This window comes from Pocillopora damicornis, chromosome 8 (genome assembly GCF_964200805.1).
Source record: "Pocillopora damicornis chromosome 8, jaPocDami1.2, whole genome shotgun sequence".
Taxonomy (NCBI): domain Eukaryota; kingdom Metazoa; phylum Cnidaria; class Anthozoa; order Scleractinia; family Pocilloporidae; genus Pocillopora; species Pocillopora damicornis.
The window spans coordinates 562,392-590,305 of record NC_142677.1 but is presented as its reverse complement, the minus strand read 5'-3'; the positions used below and the strand labels follow the sequence as shown (position 1 = coordinate 590,305).

The window sequence follows — 27,914 nt, the reverse complement described above, 5'->3', positions numbered from 1 at the left end:
GACCTTCGAGGTCAGAGCGCGCGACCGTTGAAAAAAAAAATAGCATAGTTGAAAAACGTTTCATTTTTTCCTGCAATGAGTTCATGGCTTCAACACAAGGAGTTTTCGGACAAGTTATCCACTTTGTCTATACCTGGCTTCCGAAGACAACTGGGAATTATAAAAGAAAGAGGAAAGATTTCCGCCAGAGTAAAAAGCCTGAAAATATTTCTCAAAAAACCAGTTCTCCAATGCTAGCCTTTATGAGAAGTTCGCAAGGCCTTCCAAGCACACCGAATGCCTCAAAGGTTTTCATTTTACGAGCTTTGCCGAACACATGCAAGGGACAGGAGGAACTCCCGGAAGATTTGTCTTCTTGCAATCTTCAGGTTGTTGGATACAAGTTTTTATCAAACGAAAAGAAAATGAGTAAACGATCAGCTCTAAAAAAATGGCTGCGACGAAAGGCCAATGATGTTTTCCCGAGAAACATATATTGTGATGGACAGTTTGCTAACAGTAGACACATTCTCTGTTCAAGAGAGCTCTTTGAATGTTCACTGAAGCTAGATGGTAAGCCATTAATCAATTTTTTGAACCGCAAACGAATCCTGCATGTAGAGAAATTTTAAGATTGAGTGTCAAAAATAATCCGAGACTGCATTGGTTTTGCCTTACTTTGCTCTGTGGTTGGTCCTGAAAACTCGCGCCACTCTATCACTCAATCAGATGCGAAACTGAAACCCCTCGCCACTTGATCGCCCGCGTTTTCCCGCGCTTTGGGCAGTTTGGTTACTTTGAGTTCACATTGGCTCTAAACTATATTTTCCTTTTTTCCTTTCTTTTGATAGGCCGTGTGGATTAGTTTCGTTTTGGTTTTACCACAATCAATCAATCAATCGATCAGATATGTTCTAGGGAAGGATGCAGTTGGGTTATTAGGTTATAAAGCAAATTAAAAACCTCAAATTTTGTTGGTAAACATGCGAGTGTCATGAACTGATGATAACCGAGGGGTGGGACAAGGATTGAACAGACCATCTTCCTTTATCAATGGAAGATACAGATGGTGGCTCCGCTGGGGTTTGGAACCCACCCTGACTCATCGATACATGACGTGTTTTCAAAATGGCGGCTTCCTAGGAGAAATTTCTTAGAAACTTTTGAAAATTTCAAGATACTCTTTGGAATCTCAAACCGCGCGAGCTGTCATTATTTGACACGTGCTTTTTGATGGCGTAGATTAGAAACAATTTGGCTTCTGGTGCTTAGTTCTCCTTTGAATCATTTTCTCACGTAACTCCCCTCCAGATTCCAAACTCCAGGACATCCATCCCGGTCTCAGAGGGACGAGGAAGCTACCTTCACGGAGGTCATGGTCGCGAGAAACAAGGAACCAAACGATTAACGAAGAACTTGCCGACGGAATGAGATCAAGTGTTCTCGGCCTTAGCGAGTCAATCTCTGTTATACAAGTTAAGCCTTCTAGTGTGAAATAAACGTAGAGGTATTTTATTTCCTGGTGTGTTACAGTTATCTGACTAAAGTGAGGTCTGTTTCAAACTATGGCCCAGGCCTTTTCAATTCAACAAATTGAAAATTCAAATGGCCAAGTGGACAGATGCGGTTGCACTACATGTATTGAGGTTAGTGGCATAAATTCCGGATCATCGAGCCTCGTTCTCAAGTTCCTTTCTATTCCTCCCTCAAAGGGAGGCAGAGAGGATCTTAGGAACGAGGCTACAGGTCGATCCGGTTGGAGTTCTAGCCAGGTTCATTGTGTTGTTTTTCTGAGAAAAAAATCCTTACAGGGGCCCTCCCAGCGGGGCCCTCCCAGCGGGGCCCTCTATGTAAATTATCTAACAGACATCTAACAGGGCTCAAGATGACTGAAATCTAGTACTTAATCATGCAAACTTTACCTTCAAGGCGAACGAGAACGTAATAGTACAGTAGAGTTAACGGGCTTATAATTAAAGATGACACGGTCTGATTACACCTTTTATTTTACTCAAAACTAAACTGTAAGACTACAATTGGTTGATTTAACAGAATTGGCAAATGTGCTACTGCTAGCTTGACATGTAAAGAAACAGAATGGCTCACTGAGCGTGGTGAAGATGTTATGTATTTGAAACAAGAAAAATTATGTTAATAATACAACCCTAACCCCTTGAATACGACCCCTTGTTTGTGTCCTTCGTGCAGAACCCTGTCAATAAGTTTATTTTTTTAAGAATCCAGGATTGTTCACCTGGGATTGAGATGTTTCTGACATCTACACTCGTTTCAAATAACTGTTCATGTTCCAAGTAACGTTGTATCTGCAAAACAAAAAAAGGAATTTGAAAATTTTGATACTACAAAAAAATAATTCGCTGATTTTCGTGTAAATTCCATTTTACCACTTTTAAAGTCTCATGTTTGTTGCTGCACTGTAATAGTATTATATTTAGAAGCCGAGGAGAGCTAAGAGGAACTGTGGATTGTGTATGTAGATATATGATGTACCGTGTCTGTCTGTTTATGTGAATTATGTTTGTTTATGAAAAATGTGTGTAACTCTGAATTAATAAAAATTAATAAAATACAAAGAAAAAAAAACTTTTAAAGTTTCACCCCGATGTTGACCCAAAGATTAAGGTACAGAATCAAATTTCGAAATGGAACAAACTTTTGTAACTCATTTTCAAAAGATCAACATTTTATCCTTTTATTGTGCATGCGGATTTGGGAAACCGATTGTAAATCCTCAAAATTAAATCCGTGTGCATAATAGGGGCTTAGTTATCCGGCTAAAATCTACAAGTTGCGCTTTCGAATTGTAAATGTATGAATCTTTTATACTAGCGGATGGAGCTGAACAAGTGAGAAACCCATATGTATGCGTTTTATTTGCGTTCAGGCATGAGACTCTGACACTCGCAAAATTAAAACTCCATCGTTAGCTGGACGAACAACAAAGTGCTTCCAAAGTCCAGCGTTTAAACATCACCCACCCGAAAAAATCTGCGTATCGCTGATCCACGAGGTATCTTTCACCTTTGTCTTTCATGAAGAGCTTAACCGCGTCAAGCTTCACACTACCCAGTGGAGTGTACCCAAGCTCCTTGGCGAGCCCCTGACCAGGTGAGTTTGGAACTATGGGATTGGTGTCTTCAACACAGATGTAGTCATCAGGCTCCGTGAACTTATCAAAGTACTCAAGCACACCGGTGACGTTGACATGAGCATCTTCAGTTATAAACCATGGGTGAGGAAGTTCCTGTGGAGGGAAGTAATCCATCATTGATTAAATAAACATCGGAGTGATTCAGTGTTACACGACCTTTGGAATCGTTTTTGTTCTGAAAAAGGGCCAACGCTTTAGAATTTCTCTGCGGTGGCCAACTCACATCTCTTGAAATACCCCTTTCTCACCTGGAGTAATTCCGGAGGAAAACATTTGTCAATCTCAAGTGAATCCCCTTGAATGAAGGTAACATCCGGGTATGCTTTAGCGACTGGATCCAGTAAAGAAAGATCAATATCCATTGACAGAACGCGTGATGTGACACCTATCATTTTCAGCATGTCCGCTGCCCACAAAGCTGAGCCGCCTTTGTAAGCTCCAAGCTCAATAACGGTTCTAGGCTTTAACTCCCAAAACAACTCCTGGACAGCTATAAGGTCGAGGCAGTCCTTCAGAACGGGAATTCCTCGCCATGAGATCCAATATTTCCCTTAATAAGTAAAAATGTTTTCTTAGTCTTTACTTCATGCATTACTTATGCTTCAGCTACCAACATATCTCTGACACATTTCTCAGTTAAGCTTTCAGGGGTCTAACGTAGAATAACGGCATGGGCCAAGAGAGTCTAAATTCCTTTTTGATAAATTCTTACCGATATGGGATAAAATCGACAGTATGTGATGTCTCTCACCAGCACATGTTCAAAAGCCTCCATTGCACTTGCTTGTATCAACACTGGAAATATACATTGTCAGAATATTCCACTCTTGGAGCTTTTTTCCAAAGTCTCCAGTATATCGCCTACTTTTAAGGGCGTTTATTTGTGATGACGAAAAGGAATAAAAGTGTCCTTATTTCTTCAGTGAGAGCCATTTGGGTGGATGGCGTCTTATAATTATCAGTATTAATGAAGGAGACATAAGCTGAAGGACATCTTGACGTGAATCTTACCATGAGCTATTTTTAACATCATGTTAGTAGGCATATCACTCTTGTCCTGTCTGTCTTGAAAACGAGCATATCGCTGTTTTTGCGAAACTTCTTTATCGATGGCACTTTGGATTGGGCGATACTCTGCAGCTTCCATTTTCTCAACTGCTCTATGGTCCGCTAATCGATCTAAAGCTTTGGTAAAAGTGCGGATGACTCTAAACAAACATAGAACATGGCAAGAAATGGCTTAACAGGGAAGCGTTCGGGTAAATGCGGATCGGGCCTTCTACAAGATCATTTATATGTATTAAAGGGACAAAACGAAGATCTAGATGCTTTAACATGCTATAATTCCATGACTCGCTCGTGACTTTTCTTTAGTAAAATGTCTTAGGGCCATCATGGAGAATGCGGTAATTTATTTTAACAATTCACCGTAGTTGAATGAATTGCTATTGTTGTCTTTTGAATTCCACTTCCAATTTGATGTTAAAATAACGTGTTGATAAGGAACTCATGGGTAAGTAGCCCACGCAGTGCTAAATCCGACTTAATTTTAATCCTATTTACTCGTTCTAGCTTATTTATATGTTACTTTGCTTAGTTACCCATACATTTATATAGGGTTTTGTTCGCAATAGAGACAACATCGCGGGTCAAATTTATTTTCATGAACCGTAAAGCTACCAAAATTCTGCTCTTAGCTAACTTCTCTCTACACGATACTTGTCACCGGACGGAAATCTTCAAACGTCCTGTCTTCCTGCCTTTTGGCAGAACTTTCTTCGAACAACGAAACACGAATAAGAATATCACATTTCTGACTGAACCTTTAAAAAGCCTGCAGGTCTTTCCTCAGGGCAGGTCTTTCCTCAAGAAACAAAAATTTCATGTTACGCTTTCCTTTTGACAAAATAACATGGCACGTCCTTCATTCTACGATCTTTGAAGAACAACATCGCCACACTTTTCAAAAAGTGTTTTTCTCTTACGGCCAGTTCTACTTGTGAATCGAATCGAGGTACAATGTCTATTTTATTTACCAACAATAAGCATAACGTAAGGTTTTGTTCGCAATAGAAACAACATCGCGGGTCAAATTTATTTTCATGAAAGAGGAAGCTTCCCAAAATTCTGATAATAGCTAACTTCTCTCTACGTTATACTTGTCACCGGACGAAAATCTTCAAATATCCTGTCTTCCTGCCTTTTGGCAGAAATTTCTTCGAGCAACGAAACGCGAATGAGAATATCATATCACATTTCTGACTGAACCTTAAAAAAGCTTCCTTCAGGCCAGGTGTTTCTTCAAGAAACAAAAATTTCATGTAATGTTTTTCTTTTGACAAAGTCACATGGTACGTCACCTCACGTTCTTTGAAGAACTCATCGCCACTGACCTTATGCTACCACGAAAACGCTGTGTGTACGCTTTTCGCACAAAAAACCTCCCAGAAATTTGTAGGCAGGAACAGTTTTATGGCGCGACTTGGATCAACGGCAATCCTTACCATCATACCAAACTTCTAAGCACCTCTAACCTGAAGCTTTACCCAAAAGTTATAGTTACCTCGGTTAGAATGGTCAAAAGCATGTCGTTTCGATCGAATTTTTTTAAGTGCCTATTATAGACAGGTTTTTGGGGGTGAAGTCATACACACGGAAGACGAGGAGCACGGATTGACATAATGTAAGGATATTTAAATAATGGTCCAACATGTGAAAACTGACAAAATAAGGATGCGTGCTAATTGACCAAAATGTGCAACTGAAGATGAAAATGAAGCATACTCAATTCGAGATACAATGCTGCGTCAAATAATCTCGGGAAATTTCTTTACGAGAAATCGTTAATTCGTTTCAAATCATCGAATCATAGCAATCATAACTTCTTGAGAAATTAAAAAAGAAAAAAAAGGAAACATTAAAAGGCACACATACCCCTATCCTGACCTTCAGGCGATGAACACAAAGAAGCTCCGAAAGGTGTCCTAGATTTAAAGGGCACCTTGACAATCGGCTATTGTAGTTAGGTTCTCAGACTGACAACGTTTTGCTTACCCCGACAGGAAGCTTTAAAATTCTTGAACGGCGTGCAATCACGTAAAACCACGTCAGCCGCACCGAAAGGTTAAAAAATATAAAAATTTTACAATTTGATCTGATTAAACTGAAAACAGTAAAATATAAGAAAAAATATTCAGAGAAAGGAACTCCTAATAGGAATTTTCAATAGAGGGGATAACGTGACAATCATTTTATACAGAAAGGAAGAGGTCATAGGTTCAGGTCACGGCCTCACTTTCACTACTGCTTAAGCAGTGACCATCACAGCGAAGATCACTTTCATATTCATTTCTTAAAAACCGCAGTTTACAGATATGATTTTTCATGTATTCACAGTCGTTAAAAGGATAGAATTGGTTCATGCGGGTAAAAGGAATTTTCAAAGGTTGTCCCGTCCTCCTCCCACAAGACTTTCAACGAGTTTCACTCTAGATAATTTTAATACTTCTGTTTATTGATCTGTTCAGCCACGAAATCAGGCAAGGTGCAATTTTCTCGAGCTAAAAAGTCACAAACCACTTAATCTGAAGGTGCCCATAAGTTTATCTTTCCACGACCAAAATACTTGGAAGCAGAAGCTGCTAATACAATAGCAGGCGACTGTTGCTGTGAAGTGAATCATTAACTACTAATTTGTTTCAAACTAGTTTTTTATTCCATGAATTGACTAAGCTTATTTTGAATGATTTCTTACATTTAAGCTTTGTTAGAGATAGATCATCAAATTCAGTAAATATAAACAACAGCCTACGTCCGGCCAGAAAGTATGCTAGGAAATCATCTGTTCTCAGAGGCGAGCAGTATTCCGAGAACGAAACTCGAGGAGAACTGTGAGCAACGAGGAACAGATAATGTCCAAGGACAAATCTATGAGTATATTTTCGCACCAAATGAAGGTTCCTTTGCTTAGCATCTGTCAAATCTTTTTTGGTACGACTTCATTAACAGACACATATGTCCCTTCTTCTGTAACAACAAAAAAACCCTCTCTCATCGTGAATTGAATTCATAACAAAGACTTGATCGTATTGAACAAAAGAATCATATCTAGAAATTAGCGAATCTCATTTGGGAAATATCACCGGATATTCCCAAGTTATGGCTGCGACATATAAGATCACGTAACACGACTAGAATAATCGCGCGCAAGAAAAAACATTTGATGGATGATAATTGGCAATATGTTTTCATACCTGAAGCAATTCTGGAGGGAAGCATTTTTCGATTTCATTCGAATTTCCTTCAATGAAAGTTACATCAGGGCATTCCTTGGCGACTGGATCCAGAAGAGAAAGATCAATGTCCATAGAAAAGACATGTGACTTCACACCTAAAATTTTCAGCATATGTGCTGACCACAAGGCTGATCCACCCTTCCATGCGCCAAGCTCGATGACTGTCTGAGGCTTCTCTTCCCAAAATAACTTCTGCACTATTGCGAGACTAAGACAATCCTTCAAGAATGGCACTCCTTTCCAGGCATTCAAATATTTTCCTCCAAAGAAAAACTCTCATTAACTACTCCAATCTGTTAGCAGGCCCTCATGATAAGCGCTGCAGGACCAGAACTTCTCCGCCCGCGGGAAGATTTGAGACGAGTCGGGGAGAGGTTTGCCGGGGGTCTGGCACTGTCAGTGCCAAGGCCTCTCGTCCGCTTGCGGTGCACGAGGCCTCATACTTTCTCGCGGGCGCAGAAATGATCGTCCCGAAGCGTTAATAACGAGGACCTCACAGGCTAAAATTACTCTTTCTCTAGTCTCCTTCACAGTCGTGCTAAGAAATGTCACGCAATGCTTCATGATGTCACCCCCCCCCCCCCCCCCCCCATTCTCTTGGGGGAAGTGTCGCGTGAAAACAAACGAACGACTGCAAACGAGACAACTCTTACCTTATCAATTTTAAAAGAGACAAATTAAAAGTATGCACTTCTGTGCGTCCTGGATGGTCACGCCTTCTCAGTCCGTTGCAGCCATGAATAATTGTTCCGTTCTAGCACTAGTTTACAGAACTACGACCAGCTCTTCTGCTCAACATGACCAAAATAAAATTGTCTTTGACTGACATTAATTACGCGCGTTCTATAATCATGAGCATGTGCGTAAGTCCTAATGCAACCTGGTTTTGCGGGAGGTGTTGTGCTTCAATCAGATTTTTTTCTTCTGGGCCTGTATAGGTCTCTTAGCTTTGATTTTCTCTTAGAGTGGGGGTGTGAACATCAATCTTACCATGTGCTATTTTCAACATCATGTCAGATGACATGTCACTCGTGTCTAGTCTTTCCTCAAATCGAACAAATCGTTGTCTGCTGGACATCTCCTTCATGATGACTGGTGAGATAGCACGATAATCGAGGTCATCCATTTTCTCTATTTCAAGGGCTGCACCTGTTGAAAAACGGATAACTGTTTCTCTGCGTTGTTTCAATGATTAAAAGAATCAGTTCCTCATCATTATTTTGTGACAAAATACTGTTAAAATATCACCGGGTATTATCGAAGCGACGAACATACGCTCGTGCAACTGTGGAAATACGGACAACTGCGTCTCTGTAATGGTCCATTTTAAAGTTGCAAGCTTTATTGCCAAGCTTTTAACAGGAGTGAGTCTAAGGCTGACCTTGTTATGATGCAAACCCTGCTGCTTTTCAAATGTTAATTGCCTTGTTATTATGCACAGGTATGAAAACGGATAATTGCTTCTCTGCAATTTATGAATGGGTAAAAAATTTAATTCTTCATCATTATTGTGTGACGAAATATTGTTGGAACTTTGCAGGTATAAATTACCGGCCCATATTTAAGCGTCGAACATACGCAGCCGTACATGAAATGATCTCAAAATAATACGGGCCTTCGCGGTTTTCAATGGGCAGCTGCTCGATGTATGTTGGATATTTCATAGAGTAAAATATCATCGCAACAAAGCATCAAGAAAGATGCATTCAGGCCAGCCGAATTCTAGCAATAGATGTAGAATTATATCTTTTAAGTTTTACTGTGAAAGCACTCCAGCTGCTGTAACGCTGTATAGCGCGTAACACATTAAGTGATCTCCCTTTAAGCGATAACCAAGTGATTTTCGTGACGCAAAATTATAAAATAATAGCCTCGATATCGCGCGAAAATATGCACGGATATTTGTCCGCGGACGTTAACTGTTTCGAAATAAGAATTGTGAGCTTCGAGGAACAGATGTCCAAGGAGCATGGTTTTTTGCTAAATAGAGGCTATTGTGTTTATTATCCTTCAAAGATATTGCAACGCGCGTGAAAAAAGTTCAAGACCAGCTTACCGTCTGCTTCGTGGTATGTGTTCTGTTGAGGGTTCTCTGGTACGACTTTAAGAACAAAAAAATTATTTCCCTTCCTCTGTGACAACCATAAAACGCTGTCCCTTCTGTCTGACGAGAAAAAAAAGAATAAATTAGACATGGTTTGATGCTAATCTGGTTTAAAGATTCAATCAATTTAATCGAGAAGTTAAAATTCATAGACCCCATCAATCATTGGACCAATGAGTCTGAATTGTAACTTCTCTGTTACAGTTATTAAATCTTTAAACCAGAGTAGCCTTAAACTATGTTTGATCGTCCACCTGGTTGCCTTGTAAACTTTAATATATCTTAAGAATAAATTAGTTGAATGAAAAGCGCCCTTTGATGCCGTAGGAGCAAACCGCCGAGCAAAGTTTACTCAGGAAACCGCCTTTCCATTTTGTTCCCTCGGCAAACCGCCGATGGAACAACTTGGAGTTAGACCTCTTGGAAAACCAGAACCCACTGGAACGTAACAGATCGCCGTGCTACAAAAGGTAACGCGTGAGTAGTCGACCTCATCGCCTCATGAGGACCAGCAGTAAGCAGTCGAAACTTCAAATGACAACATAATGAGACAAAGTTATTATTACTCAACACCACGATGAACAACAATCTCTTTTACGATACTAACATTTAATTTATGGAACTTCTCAAGAAAAGTTATTAGTAAAATTTCCACACAGCCCCATACTATTGTAAAACAAATCTGTTTTATCAATGGCAATGTATTGTTTAAGTTATTGTTTTCTTTATCCAAGAACTAAATGCATAATGGGCCGTTGCTGAAATTTTACTCCTTAAATTTGCATAAACGTATCTGTCTGTCACATAAGCGAAATTAGTCTTGGATCCAGCAGAATTATAGTTCATCGGACCGAAGACTGATATGAAATAATGCCTCGAAGTTAATTCGGGTTATTGTCATGGATCCCTGTTCCATAGACCGCCTCCAGCGCAACGATTAGATGACCCTTTTAGTTCTTGTCTGAGCGAAATAAAATTTATCCCACTGGCAAAAATTCCATAATTGCCATACAGGTAATTCGAAAGGATTGCAAACTTTGCGACTGTCTAAGCAAGGATCCTTCAGAATTTAAGACCAGCACTGCATGAGGCAATAATTCACCATACGTAAAAATTTGGGATCATGTGTACTATAGGTGGACTCGGTCGACATATCGGGCGACAGTCGACCGATATATCGGTCGACTATCGGTCGACAATCGGTCGACTATCGGTCGACAATCGACCGACTATCGGTCGATAGTCGACCGATAGTTGACCGATTGTCGACCGATAGTCGACCGATGGTCAACCGATATATCGACCGACTGTCGGCCGATGCATCGGCCGATATGTAGCGATCAACTGCCGGTGAAGTATCGGTGAAGTATCGGTGAAGTATCGGTGAAGTATCGGTCAAGTATCGGTCAAGTATCGGTCATGTATCGGTCAAGTATCGGTCAAGTATCGGTGAAGTATCGGTGAAGTATCGGTCAAGTATCGGTCAAGTATCGGTCAAGTATCGGTCAAGTATCGGTCAAGTATCGGTCAAGTATCGGTCAAGTAGCGGTCAAGTATCGGTCAAGTAGCGGTCAAGTATCGGTCAAGTATCGGTCAAGTATCGGTCAAGTATCGGTCAAGTATCGGTCAAGTATCGTTCAAGTATCAGTCAAGTATCGGTCGAGGATCGGTCAAGTATCGGTCAAGTATCGGTCAAGTATCGGTCAAGTGTCGGTCAAGTGTCGGTCAAGTTTTGGTCAAGTATAGGTTCACTTACCGACCATATCGCTCAGAAGAAAATAGGCTAAGAAAGAGTGCGAGGTTTTTTCGATATATGTTCCGATTTGGTAATGGAAAAATACATGGTAAAGTTGGTCGCTCTTGTGTAACTAATGTTGTACCTTAACGTATTTCCATTATTCCTAAAACTACCCGGCTTATGCTTTATCCCTGATGTAATGCTGCCCTTAATCCAACATACCTAAAATGATTATTATTCCTTAGCTCTTATAGCTCTAACAGGTCCTTAACGTTATTTTGCTTGTACAACGTTATCGATATTAACTGTCCAGTTTATGTCGGTAATGGGATCCACCTAAATTGTATCAGCTAAAATTGCAGTGTGTAACTACCCAGCTAAACGAAAAGTAAATGATCTTTTGAAACTGAACTAGGCGGTTAAACTCATAAGCAAAGCGATTTTATAAAGACTTCTTTTTGCAGTGCGAGGTTAGCCGTTGTTTGTTTGTTTTTTCATTATTGTTATTTTACCTAGAATAGGGCGTCTTTTTGGGGGTTTGGGCCTTAACAACGGTATCAATTTTTTTTATCCTTAAATAGGGAACTCCGCGGCACCCACCTATCGGAAATACAGTACTAATCCGCTTATAAGAACCTGGAATTCACGAACCTGTTAGCCTAAAAATATCAATTTAGACCCCCTTTACATAAGAACCTATTTAGCCTAAATTGAAACAGGTTCCTGTTTTAGAAAATAAACCTTAAAGATCTTCAGGCAAAGATAAAAGACATGACTCTCAAAAGTAGTGAACTTAAACATGTATGAACTATAAAAATCTCTAAATTTGGTATAAATAATTAATGTATGAAAAACAGTAGTATGTATATGTTGGTTTTGAATTAGAATTCACATGAGTACACCCTACGAGTACATTTAGAACTGAGAACTCAGATTCTTATAAGCGGGTAAGTACTGTAGTTTGACTTACTAAAACAAAATCAAGTCTGCAATGAATATCTAGTTGTCTTTGCCTCCAGATAATCCTCTTGCCATTTGGATTAAAAATTCTCCAAACATCGCATAGCTCCAAATTTTCCATCGCATTTTGCACTACCTTTAAAGCGTTCTGATGTGTTCTGGTGATGCCATTTTTTCAGAGAAAATTGAGAGAGTAAAAAACATCCTAAGCAGCTGGTCTGCTAGGAGACTTACTCTTCTAGGTAAAATCACGATAATAAAAGCTTTGGCAGTATCCCAAATTGTACATGTTTTAACCTCTTCCAACGCATCAAGGTGTACTTAAGGAAATCGATACCCTGCTATATGACTTTCTCTGGGAAAGCAAAGGGGACAAACTTAAAAGGACACAAATGATCAATGATTACGATAAAGGAGGCCTCAAGATGATAGATATTCAAAGCTTTAATAAATTGCTAAACAAAAAGTGGGTAAATGGAAACTTTTCGTAGACTTCCACCTCCAGAAGTGTAGGGGGAAAGTAATGTTTTTAAAGTGCTACTACGATCAAACTATCCATATCCATTTTTATAATTTCGTGTAAAATATGACTGTCTAAAATACCTTGCTAAATATCAATCCATTACGACCATCAGAAATCTTTTTTTTATTTGTATTTTTATTTCCGAGAAGTTGCAGTCGCCATTTCTTTATCTCGTTCCAATTATAGCCTGGTTGAGAATTAGGGAAAATGACGTCAAATGCTCAAAATACCTCGCGTAAAATAACTCGAGTATGCTAGACTATTGCAATGTTTGAATTTATTACAGGTACAGTAAAAAAACCCTTTTTTAAGAACCTAGATTTTAAGAAAAAAATAGATTAACTGAAAATGTTAGACAAAAATTGTACATTAAAACTCCTCTTTGAAACAGGTTCTTTTTTTTTGAGAAATTCAATCAAAGCAACAACACAGTTCCATGTATTAATGCTGCGTTTTGTTCTGTTTATCTTGGATAGCTTTGTAAACTTGGTAAATATATGCTTGGATTTTTAACGTATTATGCATACAATACCAAAAATAGGCCACGCCCTCCAATGACAAACAACTCATTTATTTTGAAAACTAGACTGCGAGCAGAGGGCGCGATCGACGAGCGGTGAGCGGCCAAGCAACGATCTCTTTTCGCTGTGACTGGCGCCCCTGCTGCTCGCAGATCACGGCCTCGCCCCTCATCGCTCGTCGATCACGTCCGCTTTTTCTTCGTTCGTTCCAGTGGGATTTCACTGCAAAAGAGACTGCTCGCAATCTATTTGAAAACAAGAACCTGTTAAAGAACCTGAGTAGCCAAATTTTCCAGTTAAGCACCATCTTTTATAATAACCTTCTTAGCCTTGCTTGGAAAAAATTAGGTTCCTATTAGCGGGTTTTTTACCGTATATGCTTCTGAGTCTAAAATTGAAAAAAATACCAAATTGCACTAATGTTGCACCAAGGTCACAGGAACTGTCCCGTTTCGGGGGAGGGGGGTACTCCCGTAAATTTTGAATAAGTGTGTGCCTCGAAGAGTCTTGAACCCTGTCCCACTTTAAGGATGAAACAAACGAAAATTGTCCAAACACGAAATATGACACCCTATTCAAGGAAAAACAATAACCAAACAACGGCTAACCACGCGCGGCAAAACACAAATCTCGATAAAATCGCTTTGTTGACAATTTTAGCGGAATTTGCTTTTTGTTTAGCTGGCCATTTACACACTGCAATTTTAGCCGATACAATTTACATATCCTATCTAAAGATCACAACGGAAACACAATGCTAACAGAGGCAAAACGATAACCGCCAAAACCATACCCTATCCCGCGGCACATACATAGACAAATGTACCCTATCCCGCGGCACATAAATAGACAAATTTCATTAAAACGTGTTGAATATATAGAAAAAAATTAAGAAAGACTGTTTTCTAGCAGGTGCAGGACATAAGTGGGTATTATAAACTGAAATACGGTTGATGTAATGGTTCGTATGTATTTTAGTTGATATGTTTTCTGTTGTAAAAAAGACCTGAATGAAATACAATGTATACGAGGCATCGAGGTGAATCTCTTTATGGGCACATTTCTTGATGACACATTAATTGTTTCAAGGTAAAATGTGCACAGTTTTTGGCATTTTGGCTCTAATCTGGCTACAGGTTTTGCCGAAGATTTTGGGAATAATTCGGATGGCGCTATTTTTCTGTTGAAGTCACTACGGTGAGATCGACTTGCTGGGATGGAAGAGAAGAGAATAAAACGTGCTATAGCCATTCGCGAGAAGAAGATAAGGTGCAAATAAGCTTACATGTGTTCAATTGATCCTCAAAGGATAGTGACTAAAACACCACACGAGCACTACGAGTAACATACAAGTACATACGAGTAATTACGAGTCATACGGGCGCACACAGATACATATGAGTAACATAAAAGTAACATACGAATACATGGAGTAACACACAGATAACATACGGTCAAATGTGGGTTCCTTTAAAATGGTAGTAACCCAGGGGGATTTATTGTATCGGCAGTATTGCCTTCTTCCAGCACCCAAACATTTATTTTAAAAAAATTACAATTTATATTACGGGTGCTTCGCGGTTCACATCCTATATCTACATCATTTGAACCAATGAATACACCGAGCAGTAAAAACAAATCGAAGGTTTCCGAGAAAGGTCCAATTTCTCGTATTTTACTTTGTTTTTACAAATCAAAGGAAAGAAAGTCAATTAAGCTTTCGCTAAAATGCATGCGATCAAAAACCATTTCCCATTTGAGTTTTGAAATGTAATTTTTTTTTTGATGACAAACTGCAGTTACCAATATACATCTTGTATTACGGAGGACAGTAAGGAAATTAACCAACGTTTTTTTAAAACACTTCCACACAGCCATTGTTTTGCTCCATTTTGTCGGACAAATATCTCGAAACAGTTGTATCCCTATGAAGTGGATTTACAAAGCTACGGAACCTAATACGATCTATATTTTCAACCGTCACCACCATTTAGTACACCAGCGTTGAAGACTACATCATCGGAAAATGAAATTTCCTTACTCGCGGTCCAATGGGAACAAACAGTGTTAGAATTGTTTTGACGTTTACTAAAAACACGCGCTTGATATAGAACGAAATAGAAATCAAAACTTTATGAGTGCGGCTGGAAGTATTGCGAGTTCACTCTACCGACGTCCCGTTTGCCGTCATGTCTCAAACTGGAGGTTTTTAACCCTTTAAATAGTCGAATTGTGTGCTCTTTATCGACTGACGGTGACACTTTTTTTTAAAAGAATAATGACAGCGGCGGCGGAAAAACAAGTTAAAATGCCATTCATTGTCCAATGAAATAAGCTTCCAAAGCTCAGATAATAAAACCAAATATAACCTAAACTTTGAAAAGGGTGTAGTAAGTCTCCAACGCATAAACATCGTGCGTTGTATATCTCATAATTTTGATCTACTGTAAGTGAACACAGATCCTTAATTCTCACACCACATCTATCTCCGGAAAAGTAACAGGCAAAGTCAATAGGTTGAATATACTTGAAAAACTAGAGAGGGTAAAGGACCGTGCACTTAGGTATGACATGTATTTATAGCAAAGACCCTTCATTAAGAAAGAATACTCAATATGATTGGTTTACAAAACACATTAAACACGGAGCGATCCTATAAAAGGTCAGCGGTTTGCACTTTGTTGGCTTCCTTCGCACCGACAATGGCGGCTTTCTGCAACGGTCACTATCGTTATAAATCTTCTGCTAAATCTCTTGTTGTCTGCTTTCAAGAAATGATACATTAAATTATTTATTTACAACCCCCACCATTTGCTTACCTTTTCAAGAGTGTCTTAAATGTCGTTCTTAGACAAAAAACTCAAGAAACGAGCGAAAACTTCCTTCCCGTTCGGAGAAAATTCAAATTTCGCGGGCGCTCAAGATCGATGAACGCATGTCCTCCGTTGAGAAAATGGGCCTGCAATCATACAGATAATCTATTTCTATAACTTGAGCATGCCTGTAGGTTCTGTACGATAGTGAGGCTTGTACTTTGAGTTTTGGCGGCGGGAAAGTGAAACAACAAAACAAACAGAAGTTATGTGTTCGTATGTATACGTTTTGCGACCATGCTAGGCCGCCATAGTGCAAGTGCACCTCCAAACTGTTCTATTCAGAACAAAAAAATCCGAAATTCTGAGTACTACAAAGAAAAGAAAGAGTCTTTAAAGGCTAAAAAGGTCAGGTACGACTTCAAAATAGAGTTAAACAAAGAAGAAGGCCGCCTGGAGTCGCTGAAGATGAAAATTGCATCCATCAAAAAAGAGCTGCATTTGGATAACAAACTCGTACCTGCAGCAAACGCTTGTTTTATGGAAATTTTAGTAGACAACTGGCTTGTACATAATGCCAAAACCGAGGCAAATGGTTTAGAAACTGCACACTTTGTGGACTTTGATAGTATGCAGTCAGTAATCGAAGAGGAGACAAATGTAATGTGGGATTTCCCTGTCTGAGGAAGAATACAATACTTCCAGCCAGTAACTTACAACTATGTTTTTTTTTGGCACAAACCAAACGAGAAAAGAAGACTACAATATATGTACAACATAATTTATTCAGCTTTTCTACATAGCTTATTATTTATTACATTGGGAAATTAATTTTTCAACTTTGGAAGCGCATTCCATATTTTTGAGGGCAGAAATAACCGAATTTTTTCCTTTTGATGTGCATGCGGTACATGAAAGATCAGATGTGAAGCATAGTGTGTGCTAGTATACCGGTACATTGTAAATGAACTGATCGAGGCAATTAATTGTTATTACAAACAGTATAAATGGATTTCTGAATTAAACCTCAAGCTACTTTTTATAGTCCAGCGGAATACTAAAAATCTTTGCTCGTGATAAAATGCACCTCTACACCAATGGAAGCTTATATACACTAACAGAAAGCGAACTACAAATATTTACCCTGTGTTCGAGTTGTGTTGAATACAATTCAAGCTTTATTCAAGCAAATTTCGCTATAAACATGCACTGAAACAATGCAAATACACATTCATTGATAATTTTCACGATTGATTGTAGTTTGAACGTGGGCATCTATAAAGAATAATTTTCACGATTGATTGTAGTTTGAACGTGGGCATCTACAAAGAATTACATTTCTGTCAAGCTCAGCTGAAATTACGCGACATGTAAATCAAGCTACATTTATAAATTTACCAGCATCTTCCTCTTCACGGACATTGCTATCTCGTGTTATTTTTGCTCTTTTCCTTCGGCTGGCTTTGGTTTCAGAGACAACCTCCCCGCCGCTGAAGGCCACAAAAGAACGCAGAGATTCCATTTCACTCACTGGCATTAGAAGTACAACCTAAAACATGGCATTTACGTTGAGTAACAAACTCCAAAACAATCGATATGCTTTCACAAGTGAAACAACAAAAAAGGTGTTAAAATGCATGTATATGAAGTACGATACCTGTCTAAATTCTTTTTCTGTAGATGCCATTCTTGTTGTTTTCGCTTACCTTTCCACAAAGCCGAGAGAAAACAAGCGAAAAGACCTTCCCTTGTGCGGTCGCCTGAAAAATTACTTCGTGCGAATTTCGCGGGAGTACGACACGCCTGGGTGAATAAGCCAATCAAAGCAGAGTATTCCAATTTGTGATTGACGGGCTGAGCCGCTCAGCCTCAATTTATAGGTTCGCTCCGTGTTTAAAGGGTCGTCTCACCCAAGATATGTTAATTACGATAGACAGATGTTTTCAAAAGAAGACACCCACCACTACAGCTAATTCATTTCAAGTAAAGAACACGCATCGTAATTAAAGGGGCACAAATATGCTTTGATACCTAAAGTAAGATGTACAAAACATGGTCTAAGGTCTCTTCGTTACTTCACCGCTGTAAGGACTTGGAATTCGCTGCCGGAGACGATACGCGCTATGGTCGGCACAAGAGAAATTTAAAACTGGATTCCAGACACGCAATTTACATCTAAATTATGAGGTAATCATATTACTTATTAGAGTTTTATATCTTTTATCGTGGAATAAACCTTCCCCCCCGGGGGCAATGAATTATCGGCCAAGTATCAGTGAAGTATCGGTGAAGTGTCGGTCAAGTATCGGTGAAGTGTCGGTCAAGTATCGGTGAAGTGTCGGTCAAGTATCGGTGAAGTACCGGTGAAGTATCGGTCATGTATCGGTCAAGTATCGGTCATGTATCGGTCAAGTATCGGTCGTGAATCGGTCAAGTATCGGTCAAGTATCGGTCAAGTATCGGTCAAGTATCGGTCAAGTGTCGGTCAAGTATCGGTCAAGTGTCGGTCAAGTATCGGTCAAGTATCGGTCATGTATCGGTCAAGTATCGGTCAAGTATCGGTCATGTATCGGTCAAGTATCGGTCATGTATCGGTCAAGTATCGGTCATGTATCGGTCAAGTATCGGTCATGTATCGGTCGAGTATCGATGGTTTAAGACTATATCGGTCGACACATTTATCGGTCGACTGTCGGCCGATATATCGGTCGACTATCGACCGATAGTCGGTCGACAGTCGACCGATAGTCGGTCGACAGTCGACCGATAGTCGGTCGATTGTCGACCGATAGTCGACCGATAGTCGACCGATATATCGGTCGACTGTCGACCGATATGTCGACCGAGTCCACCTATAGTACACATGATCCAAAATTTGTCGTGATGCATTGAATTGCTTTTCTAAATCGTGAACAGATTTAAAGAAAATTGCCGTGTAGGTTTTTCCGTCGTCAAATTTCATGCGTTAATTCTGCATTCTTACATACTTTTTTTACAATATGGCGATTGCAGAGTTTCCTTTACTCTCCATCCTCAAACATGACGTCAATTCAAAGAGAGACGGGCCTACAATAATTTTCAAACGAGTCTTAAAGTTCAGTCAGAATACCCCGCAACTCATTTACATGTGTCGGGAGGCTTTGAAGATCGAGGCATAACACAATAGACGCTATTCTTATTCAATGACATGTAAATAAGTTGCGGGGTATTCTGAAGTTGCTCCCAGTTGCATAACAACGACACTCGTGTCTGTACTTGGAAAGGTCGTACCGTTGTGAATTCACAACCCAGCTACTTCCTCTTATCCTCAATTGATTAACATCTGATTCCTTAGTCTCTTAGAATCTCAAATCGAAAAGATCTCCAAGGCATAATGGCTGTCGAAGAACGCTTTTCACTTTCCCTTTCGAATTCTTACTTCGACAAGATTGATATTTGCATAACGTGTACAATAACCCATCATCGCTCGAACCTGGTATTTTACAGACGCATGTTCCATAAATACTGTAAAGGGGAATAAGATATGAAAATTTACCAGTCTAGCTCTTGTGAGTACCTCTTTGTTGATCTAAAATAGGAATTTCTGTTGCAGTCCGACCTGATCAGATGAAATTATACCTAAATAATTCGAAAGGCTAGGCATAATGAAATGCAAGACTTAAAGATGACCTGCGTCTATGTTTATCACCCACCTTCAGAGGCAGAAAAACATCGTTTTTTCTTTCATTTGACTAACCTGAGTTCAAACATTTTACCTAACATCTTCAAGCGAAAAAATATTTTTAAATCTCCAAAAGCACTCGAGTTATTTAGAAAAATGTAATTTGAAATAAAAGCCAATTGTTCAGGAAGGTGTCATCACCTCGTACTTGGACGAATCCACTGAGGGCTCGTTTTTTAAAGTGATTTGCATATTTTGTTTACATCGCACTCTTGAGAAAATTCACACGTGAAAGCTCTTTGCTTGTGGCAAAATCTTTGCTCGTGGAAAAATAAAAAGCAGGAGAAAGTCCTTAGTAAAAATAGGAAAAAAAATTCAAGCCATAAGAACAAAGAAAGAGAACCACTCTGTCAAGAAAAGAAAAAGATCTTTGGTGAAAGCAACTGGTACTGGCGGAGCTTCACGCTGGCGTGCGGATTTCGTACACAGAGGTCGCAAAAATTTGTCATGTATAAAGTTAAAAACGAGGTTTCCTTTTATTTATCTTTGATTTATGTAAGTACCAGCCTTTATACAAAAACATTAGCAATCGCTTCGAATCGTAATTCTGAAAGCTGTCTGTCGAATCGTTGTCTTATGTCGGGGACTGGGGTTCACATTATTATGTAATCGTTGGCTAAATTAACCGGAAAGTACACACCCAATTAGTTGTCAATTTGAAGCAATGTGATTTAAGTTAGCCTCTGACCGTGCGAAGACCTTGTGAAACCTGTGAATGTTCATTAAAGTTACAAAATCGATTCTGTGACCTTCTTGGATACTGATTCCAGCGGCTGGAGAATTCCAGGAAACCTGGCGACCACGGTGGGAGGATCGTGGGTATACATTAAAACGTCCTCAAATTACCTTGTGCTTTCGATGAAATCTGAACAAATAACGAAGCCTACACCATAAACGCCTAAACCTTGAAAACATATAAAACGCCGAATCTGCTCTCAAAACGAAGCTTCAACAACTTGATAGGGCTGAAGATAATACAACCGATGTCCTTTATGGTGGTAAACGATCTGCAAGAGCGAGACATATGACAAGTCTAAAGGAATTAGTGACTGAAACTGACAATGCGCGAAGAATCCGCATTCAGCTGAAGGATACAACAGAACCGTAGCGATCGTTACAGACCGATTTGGGAAGCAGAGCAGTTGACGGAAACCCGAAACAACTTCCAAATGGAAGATTCTCACCTATTCCGGAAACGAGACCGCGTGTTCCAAGCTCAACAAAAGAAGCTACGAAAGTGCGTTTATTGCTAAGAAGAGGATCACAAATCGTCAGAATATAGAAAAATTGCCTTGCCGTCAGAACGAAAAGAATTTCTGGTCACGAAGAAGCTCTCTTTCAATTGCGCTAGCCCGCATAAATCATCGGAATGCAAGAGTACCGCAACATGTCAACACTGGTAAGCCATGCGGCGTGCGCACTCGGATTGCGTTGTCATTTGCATTCTGTCGCGGTCGTGTGAACATCTTTGGTAGTAGCAAGATTTCGTGAATAAACGTGGAATGTAAAGGAAATTCACTGTCTGTTGCCGTTCCTTCGAAAGTTAAAAAGTGTTTGCGGACCTGTGCGACTCCTGTTATTCCTCCATGACAAATCTGTTGTTAGAAGGCAATTGAAGAGATTTAGAAAGAATCGTAACTGCAGCCTTGCCCGAGAATATATTCATTTGGCAGCAGTTACACTCACAGCCGATGGCTGTGCAAATAATATCAAATTCGCGAGTTATTTAACGGGGAATCGTCTCTTGACACGCAAACGCATTTCAAAGAGGTAGCGACCTTTTAATACACGAACTATTTTCCATGTCATATACTTAAAGGCGTGAATACGGGTTCGCGAAAGGAGAAGCCTTACGCCTCCTAACACCCAATTCGTCTCGCTCAACGTTAATTAAAAAACGTGCATAGTTTCTAATATGCTTAAAGAATAGAGAATACTTAGAATCAGGTTTTGACATATTGTATTTTCTGCGGGAGTGACTGATACTTGAAAACAAAAACAAAGGAAATAACGCGCACACATGAAAATATTACCATTTATAACACAATCTCATTCGGCTTTGCCAAACCTCAAGAACATAAAGATGGGGAAAAGACACCTTAAAACTAACCCTTAATATCACATCACAAACGAAAGTCATTAAAGGATATCCCAATAACAGCTTAACTTTCAGGTTAGAAGATTTAAAGCGCAAGCGAATGACAGGAGTCGCTCAAGCTTTCAACAACTTTTAACGATCGACTGCCTTTTGCTTTCCGGCTTACCCGGTGTGTCGCCGTGCGCATTGTAGAGTTATTCATTGGTCAAGTGACTCCGTTCATAGCTCAAATTCAACTGTCCTTCATTCAGTGATCAAGATAGTAGATTTACCGTACAACACTCGCGATAAGTAAATTTCCTTTTACTTAGGAAAGTAGATTTACAACACAATTGAGTATACAATAGTAACGCTGTGTAACGCAACAATAGGCCTTTTCTCGGCCATAATCGGTCTCAAACACCCGCACTTAACATGCAAGAAACACATGTACCGTTGGAGAGTGTTTGGTCAGAGCTGTTAAAGAAGGATTAGAGCGGCCATCCAAATCTTTGAAAGGCTCCAAACTACGACGTACATCAAATTTGACCTTCTTGAAATCTGGCCTCAATTTACATACAAGAAAACATAGAATACGCGACAAATACGTACAAAAAAATACTTTTACACATTCAGAATAAATCAAGTTACATTTGCCCATGTTGAAAAGAAAAAGGAACGGCCTTAGTTTTACGGAATGTTCAGTCAAAATCTGCCGAATTCTGCTGCTTTCACCGCCATATTGAAATTGAAACTACCACAATGCAACGCAATCGGAGTGCGCACACCGCCTGGTGGTAAACGGCATTACACTTAATCTGCGGCTCATCAAGGGAAGTGAAAACCGAAGGAATTTTGACAGCTCATCGATCAGAAAACAAAGAAGTCATTTATCCTATCATTCTTGTGGAAATTGACGGGTTCGTACGCCTCAAGTAAACTTATCTCTCTCTTCTCAACAAAGGACCAGAAGAAACCGCGACTAAAAGAATTGACATGATGCTTGGATCATCCACCACTAATGTAGAGATTTGTTCTACGACCCTTGGAGCCGTTAATGGAAAATTCAACATAAACATTGAACTAACGAAAGTTCATAAGCCCAATTATGCGACTTTGCTAAGAAAATACGATCACCTCAAGGGAGTGAAGATGATACACATCGACACAAGAAATTAAATTCCCTGTCTGTCCTTGTCTTAGGCGCGAGCACGTACGCCACAATCGAAACAAATACCGCAAAAGAGTCGGAAAACCAGGAGAACCTGTTGCCGAGAAAACACTTTTTGGATGGACCGTTATGTCTCCGAGAGGCGAGGATGTTACGAGCCACATGCTGCTAACACAGTCAGACAGTCAGCTTACACCGACTATGAGCAGTTGTGTTCCCTGGACGTCCTTGGCCTCGCTGACAGGAAATCTACCCAAAACCAGAACAGAAGATTCAAGACCTTTTCAAGTAATAGAGGTAGACTTCGCGGGACCTATTCGCTACACATCTAGAGCCAAAGCCGAGAGCAAGGCATACTTAGTCTTGTACGCCTACAGTCTAACCAGAGCTGTTCACCTTCACCTACTGAAGTCCTTGGAAACCTTCGAGTTCATGGCAAGCCTCAAGCAGTTCATAGCACAAAGGGGGAGACCGGAGATAATCTATTCGCAAAATGGGTCTACATTCAAAGCTGCTGAGAACTGGTTGAAGAAGGACCAACAAGACGAAAGGTTTCATGAGCTCCTAGCTGGCCTAACCATTAATTATCAGCCTCTTTAAGCCTATACGACGATTGGTAATGTAACGCCCCGCTGGGCAGAATTAGAAGTAGTTCTTGATGTTGACGTAGAGCATAATAACCGCCCCTTGAGGTATCTTGAAGAGGATGTCCAGCTTCCAGCGTTGACGCCAAACTCCATGCTACACATCAACCCGAAGCATCTTCCCGAACTACAAACACATGATGTGCCCGACAAAGACCCAAGGAAGAGAGCAAAACTTTTACTAAGTTTAAGGAAGTTATGTGGAAACGGTGGGCAACCGAGTACGTTAGAAGTCTACGAGAGATCACCGCCGAGCAGGAGGGAAGCAATGATCACGCGAATAACTTGTCACCTGAAAGCTTAAGGAGTAAGACTAACTGAGTTACTTTTTGTGAAGGAATAAAGTTAATTGATAACTGGTTTTAGGCCGCATATCAACCCATTTAATGACACATTTGCTACCAGAAATTCGTTTCGAAAACAATTTTCTGTCGGCAACTCCAAAGTGATTTGGGAGTGAGAAAAGAGACGATTAACAAGTTATCAAGAATGAACTTGATTTGCTCAAAATCATGACTTTGCTTGAAAGTAATGCCCAGCCGGATAAACAAAATTTATTTATGATGAATGGTAACGAAGTGAGAGATGTTCTCAGTGACTCACGAAAGTGTTACCGTGCCCGTGGGCAGAGATAGGAAAATACAGACCGCGCTAAAAAACCAATCAGACTGCAAGATTCGTTACCGTGCCCTCTGAGAAAAAATAACAATGTGTAGTATTACGTCTGAAATTCAGACACTACTTTAAGTCAGCCTTAAATCTTCAGTCAAACAAAACTTCAAAAGTAAATCTGGTCTTGAAAATATCATTTACCTCAGTCAAGCTAACTTCTGTTAACAACTTTTACAAATCCAGAAAACTCAAAGTGAATTGTAGGTTCGCCGTTCATATTTTTCACCTTCTTGCTATCTTGAAAGCACATTGATTGAAATGTCGAAATATCCTAGTTACCAATTAATACTGCGCAATAAAATGAAATCTAGTAATTCTGCTACCACTTCGGCTAACCGCAGTAAAGAAGGAACATTTGTAGTTTAGTGTGGCGGCGTTGCTCAGTTGATCATGCCTTTGATAAAAAGAATCCCACTTTGTGGTATTGAGGTGATATAAGTCCGTCCATTGCGCATTGTTAAGGATCCTTGTTCCATAGACCGCCTCTATCAAAACGAGTAGATGACCCTTTTAGTTCGTTTCTGTGCGAAATAAGATTTATCCAACTAGCAAAAATTCCATAATTGCTATACAGGTTTTTCGAAAGGATTTCCAACTTTGCGACTGTCTAAGTAAGGATCCTTCAGAAGTTTAGACAAGCACTGAAGCGATAATTCACCATATGTAAATATTGTTGTCTAGCTCTATGATGTATTGAGTTGCTTTTCTAAATCGTGAACAGATTTAAAGAAAATTGCCGTGTAGGTTTTTCCGCCGTTAAGTTTTCATGGGTTAATTCTGCGTTCTTACATACTTTTGTTACAATGTGACGATTGCAGAGTTTCCTTTACTCTCGTTTCTCAAACATGACGTTAATTCAAAGAGAGACGAAGTTGCAATGATTCCAAACAAATCTTAAAGATCAGTTGCATAACAACGACACTTGAGTCTGTACTTGGAAAGGACATACCGTACATACCATACAAGATATGAAAACTTACCAGTCTAGCTCTTGTGAGTACCTCTTTGTTGATCTAAAAAAGGAATTTCTGTTGCAGATCCAAACTGATCAAATTTATTTATACTTAAATAATTCAAAAGGAAAATTAAGAGTTATGACATGCAAGACCTGAAGATGACGTATATTAAGTATCTGACATATTTATTTTGTGTCATATGCATACTGCAGTGGGTTGTCGGTTGTCATGGTGAGAGACCGGAGAGCCACTCGGGAAAATAACTGGCTTGAGATAATAACGTACAGGACAAACGCAGCGAGTTCCCAACCTAACTCATTTCTTCCTTTTTACTTTCAGCTCGCATCTCGTCTGGCCGTAAGGCTTTTCAGACGGCCCTCATACCAGTCTTAAGAAGTTTTATGTCGAATGTCTGTGGACGGTGCCCGTTACTGCCACTGTGCACGCGAGCGTGTCACGTCATGGTCGGCGAGCTCGCGCGTGTGCGGCAAAACTCATCTCCCGCAATGATCACGCGAAACAATTGTCACCTGGAAACTGTGACTAGGAAGCAAGACTTACGGACTTACTTTTTGTGAGGGATTAAAGTTAATTGATAACTGGTTTTAGGCCGCGTGTCAACCCACTTAATGACACATATTAGGGCAAAAATTGCACCCTGCTTCAGATTGGCCAGCTAACAAACCCCGGCTTTTTTTGAACAATATAGGAAAATTCAGACGCTTCGAGGTCATAGGCTCCTGGCCCAATCGATAAACAAAGTGGCACATCAGCAAATACGATAACCTCTCACCCCTGTCTTTGTATGAGAGGTTTGCAAACAGTCTGTTTCGAGCCAAATAAAACACCTTTTTTTTCAGAGTCGGGTGTCTGAATGTCATTTATGCTACTTCTAATTACCAATTAGTACTGCGCAATAAAACGAAGTCTACTTATTCTGCTACCACTTCGGCTAACCGAAATAAAGAAGGAACATTTGTAGTTTAGTGTGGCAACGTTGCTGAGTTAATCATGCCTTTGATAAAGAGAATCCCACTTTGTGGTATTGAGGTGATATTAGTCCGTCCATTGCGCATTGTTATGGATCCTTGTTCCATAGACCACCTCTGGCTAGATGACCCTTTTAGTTCGTTTCTGTGCGAAGTAACATTTATCCCATTGGCAAAAACTCCATAATTGCTGCACAGGTTTTTCGAAAGGATTGCCAACTTTGCGACTGTCTAGGCAAGGATCCTTAAAATTTTTTGGACAAGCACTGAAGCGATAATTTACCATATGTAATTGCCGTGTTGGTTTTTCAACCGTCAAGTTTTCATGCGTTTATTCTGCGTTCTTACATACTTTTGTTACAATGTGGCGATTGCAGAGTTTCCTCTTCTCTTGTTTCTCAAACATGACGCTAATTCAAAGAGAGACGATGTTGCAATGATTTCAAACGGGTCTTAAAATCAGCACAACAACGTCACTCGAGTCTGTACTTGGAAAGGACCTTATCCTCAATTTATTAATATTTGATTCCTAAGTCTCTTAGAATCTCAAATCGAAAAGGTCTCCAAGGCATAATGGCTGTCGAAGAACGCTTTTCACTTTCACATTCGAATTTCTAATTAGACAAGATTGGTATCTGCATAACGTGTACAATAGCCCGTTATCACTCGAACCTGGTATTTTACAGACACATGTTCAGTAAGTACTGTAAATGGGAGCAAGGTGTGAAAACTTACCAGTCTAGCTCTTAGGAGTGCCTCTTTGTTGATCTAAAAAAGGAATTTCTGTTGCTGATCAGATGAAATTATACCTTGATAATTCAAAAGGAAAATTAAGAGTAATGAGATGCAAGACCTAAAGATGACGTGTATTTAAATATTTGGCATATTCATCTTGACAGGTATCTATGCAGCAGTGGTTTGTAGGTTGTCACGGTGGGAGGGCCACACGGGAAACTATTTGGCTTGAGATAATAACGTACGAGACAAACGCAGCGAGTTCCCGACCTAACTCAGTCAATAAGTATTTTATCATATGACCGTCGCTTTTCCATTTTCTTCCTTTTTTTCTTTCAGCTCGCATCTCGCCTGGCTGCAAGGCTTTTCATGAAGCCCTCATACCAGTCATACGGAGTATCATGCCGAAAGTGTGTGGACGGTGCCCGCTATTGCCACTGTGCACGCGAGTGCATCACGTCATGGTCGAGCTCGCGCGTGTGTGTGGAAAGACTCGTCTCCCGCAATGATCACGCGAATTTCTTGTCACCTAGAAGTTGTGTCTAAGAAGCAAAACTAAAATGACCAAGAAATGTTTCGAGACAAGAGCTTGATTTCCTGTTTTAAATACAATAATTACCGGGCTGTAAAACGTACAATTAATTTTTCATTCAGTACTAAAAAATCTAATATAAATGGAACTGACAAGGTAATTTTATTTTCCTTTACTTTCTTTAAAATGCAACATCAACATTTTTTTTTTCAGATTTCAAAACTAATTATCTCAGAACATTGCGTGGCTACCTCCAATTTTCTTTTTGGATTTTGATAGCCCCTGATACAATCTATTTTACTTGTATAGTCA

General features: G+C 39.8%; 2 protein-coding genes and 1 long non-coding RNA gene across 14 annotated transcripts; 1 reads left to right on the top strand and 2 right to left on the bottom strand.

Moving 5' to 3' along the window:
• The first annotated feature begins 3 nt into the window (after positions 1–3).
• On the top strand, positions 4–1,494 carry LOC149040824 (uncharacterized). Its single transcript, XM_089180725.1, has 2 exons — positions 4–552; positions 1,291–1,494. The coding sequence occupies exons 1-2, from the start codon at positions 84–86 to the stop codon at positions 1,476–1,478; spliced, it is 657 nt and encodes a 218-aa protein (XP_089036851.1). The 5' UTR covers positions 4–83; the 3' UTR covers positions 1,479–1,494.
• A 473-nt stretch (positions 1,495–1,967) lies between these two features.
• LOC113680629 (uncharacterized) lies at positions 1,968–27,188 on the bottom strand. 12 transcript variants are annotated; one of them, XM_089180715.1, is made up of 8 exons: positions 27,071–27,188; positions 9,503–9,610; positions 8,437–8,595; positions 7,405–7,706; positions 4,163–4,359; positions 3,400–3,701; positions 2,979–3,244; positions 1,968–2,303 (listed from the first exon to the last, which is right to left on the bottom strand). In XM_089180715.1, the coding sequence occupies exons 4-8, from the start codon at positions 7,440–7,442 to the stop codon at positions 2,258–2,260; spliced, it is 849 nt and encodes a 282-aa protein (XP_089036841.1). In that variant the 5' UTR covers positions 7,443–7,706; positions 8,437–8,595; positions 9,503–9,610; positions 27,071–27,188; the 3' UTR covers positions 1,968–2,257. The 12 variants fall into 12 exon arrangements, with proteins under 12 accessions (XP_089036841.1, XP_089036848.1, XP_089036846.1 ...); XM_089180722.1 differs by having other exon boundaries at positions 4,163–4,336; XM_089180720.1 differs by having other exon boundaries at positions 9,503–9,606; positions 27,071–27,108.
• LOC149040823 (uncharacterized) lies at positions 16,871–17,941 on the bottom strand. The gene is made up of 2 exons (XR_016179254.1): positions 17,763–17,941; positions 16,871–17,654 (listed from the first exon to the last, which is right to left on the bottom strand). It is a non-coding gene; the product is annotated as an uncharacterized LOC149040823 (long non-coding RNA).
• Positions 27,189–27,914: the final 726 nt, after the last annotated feature.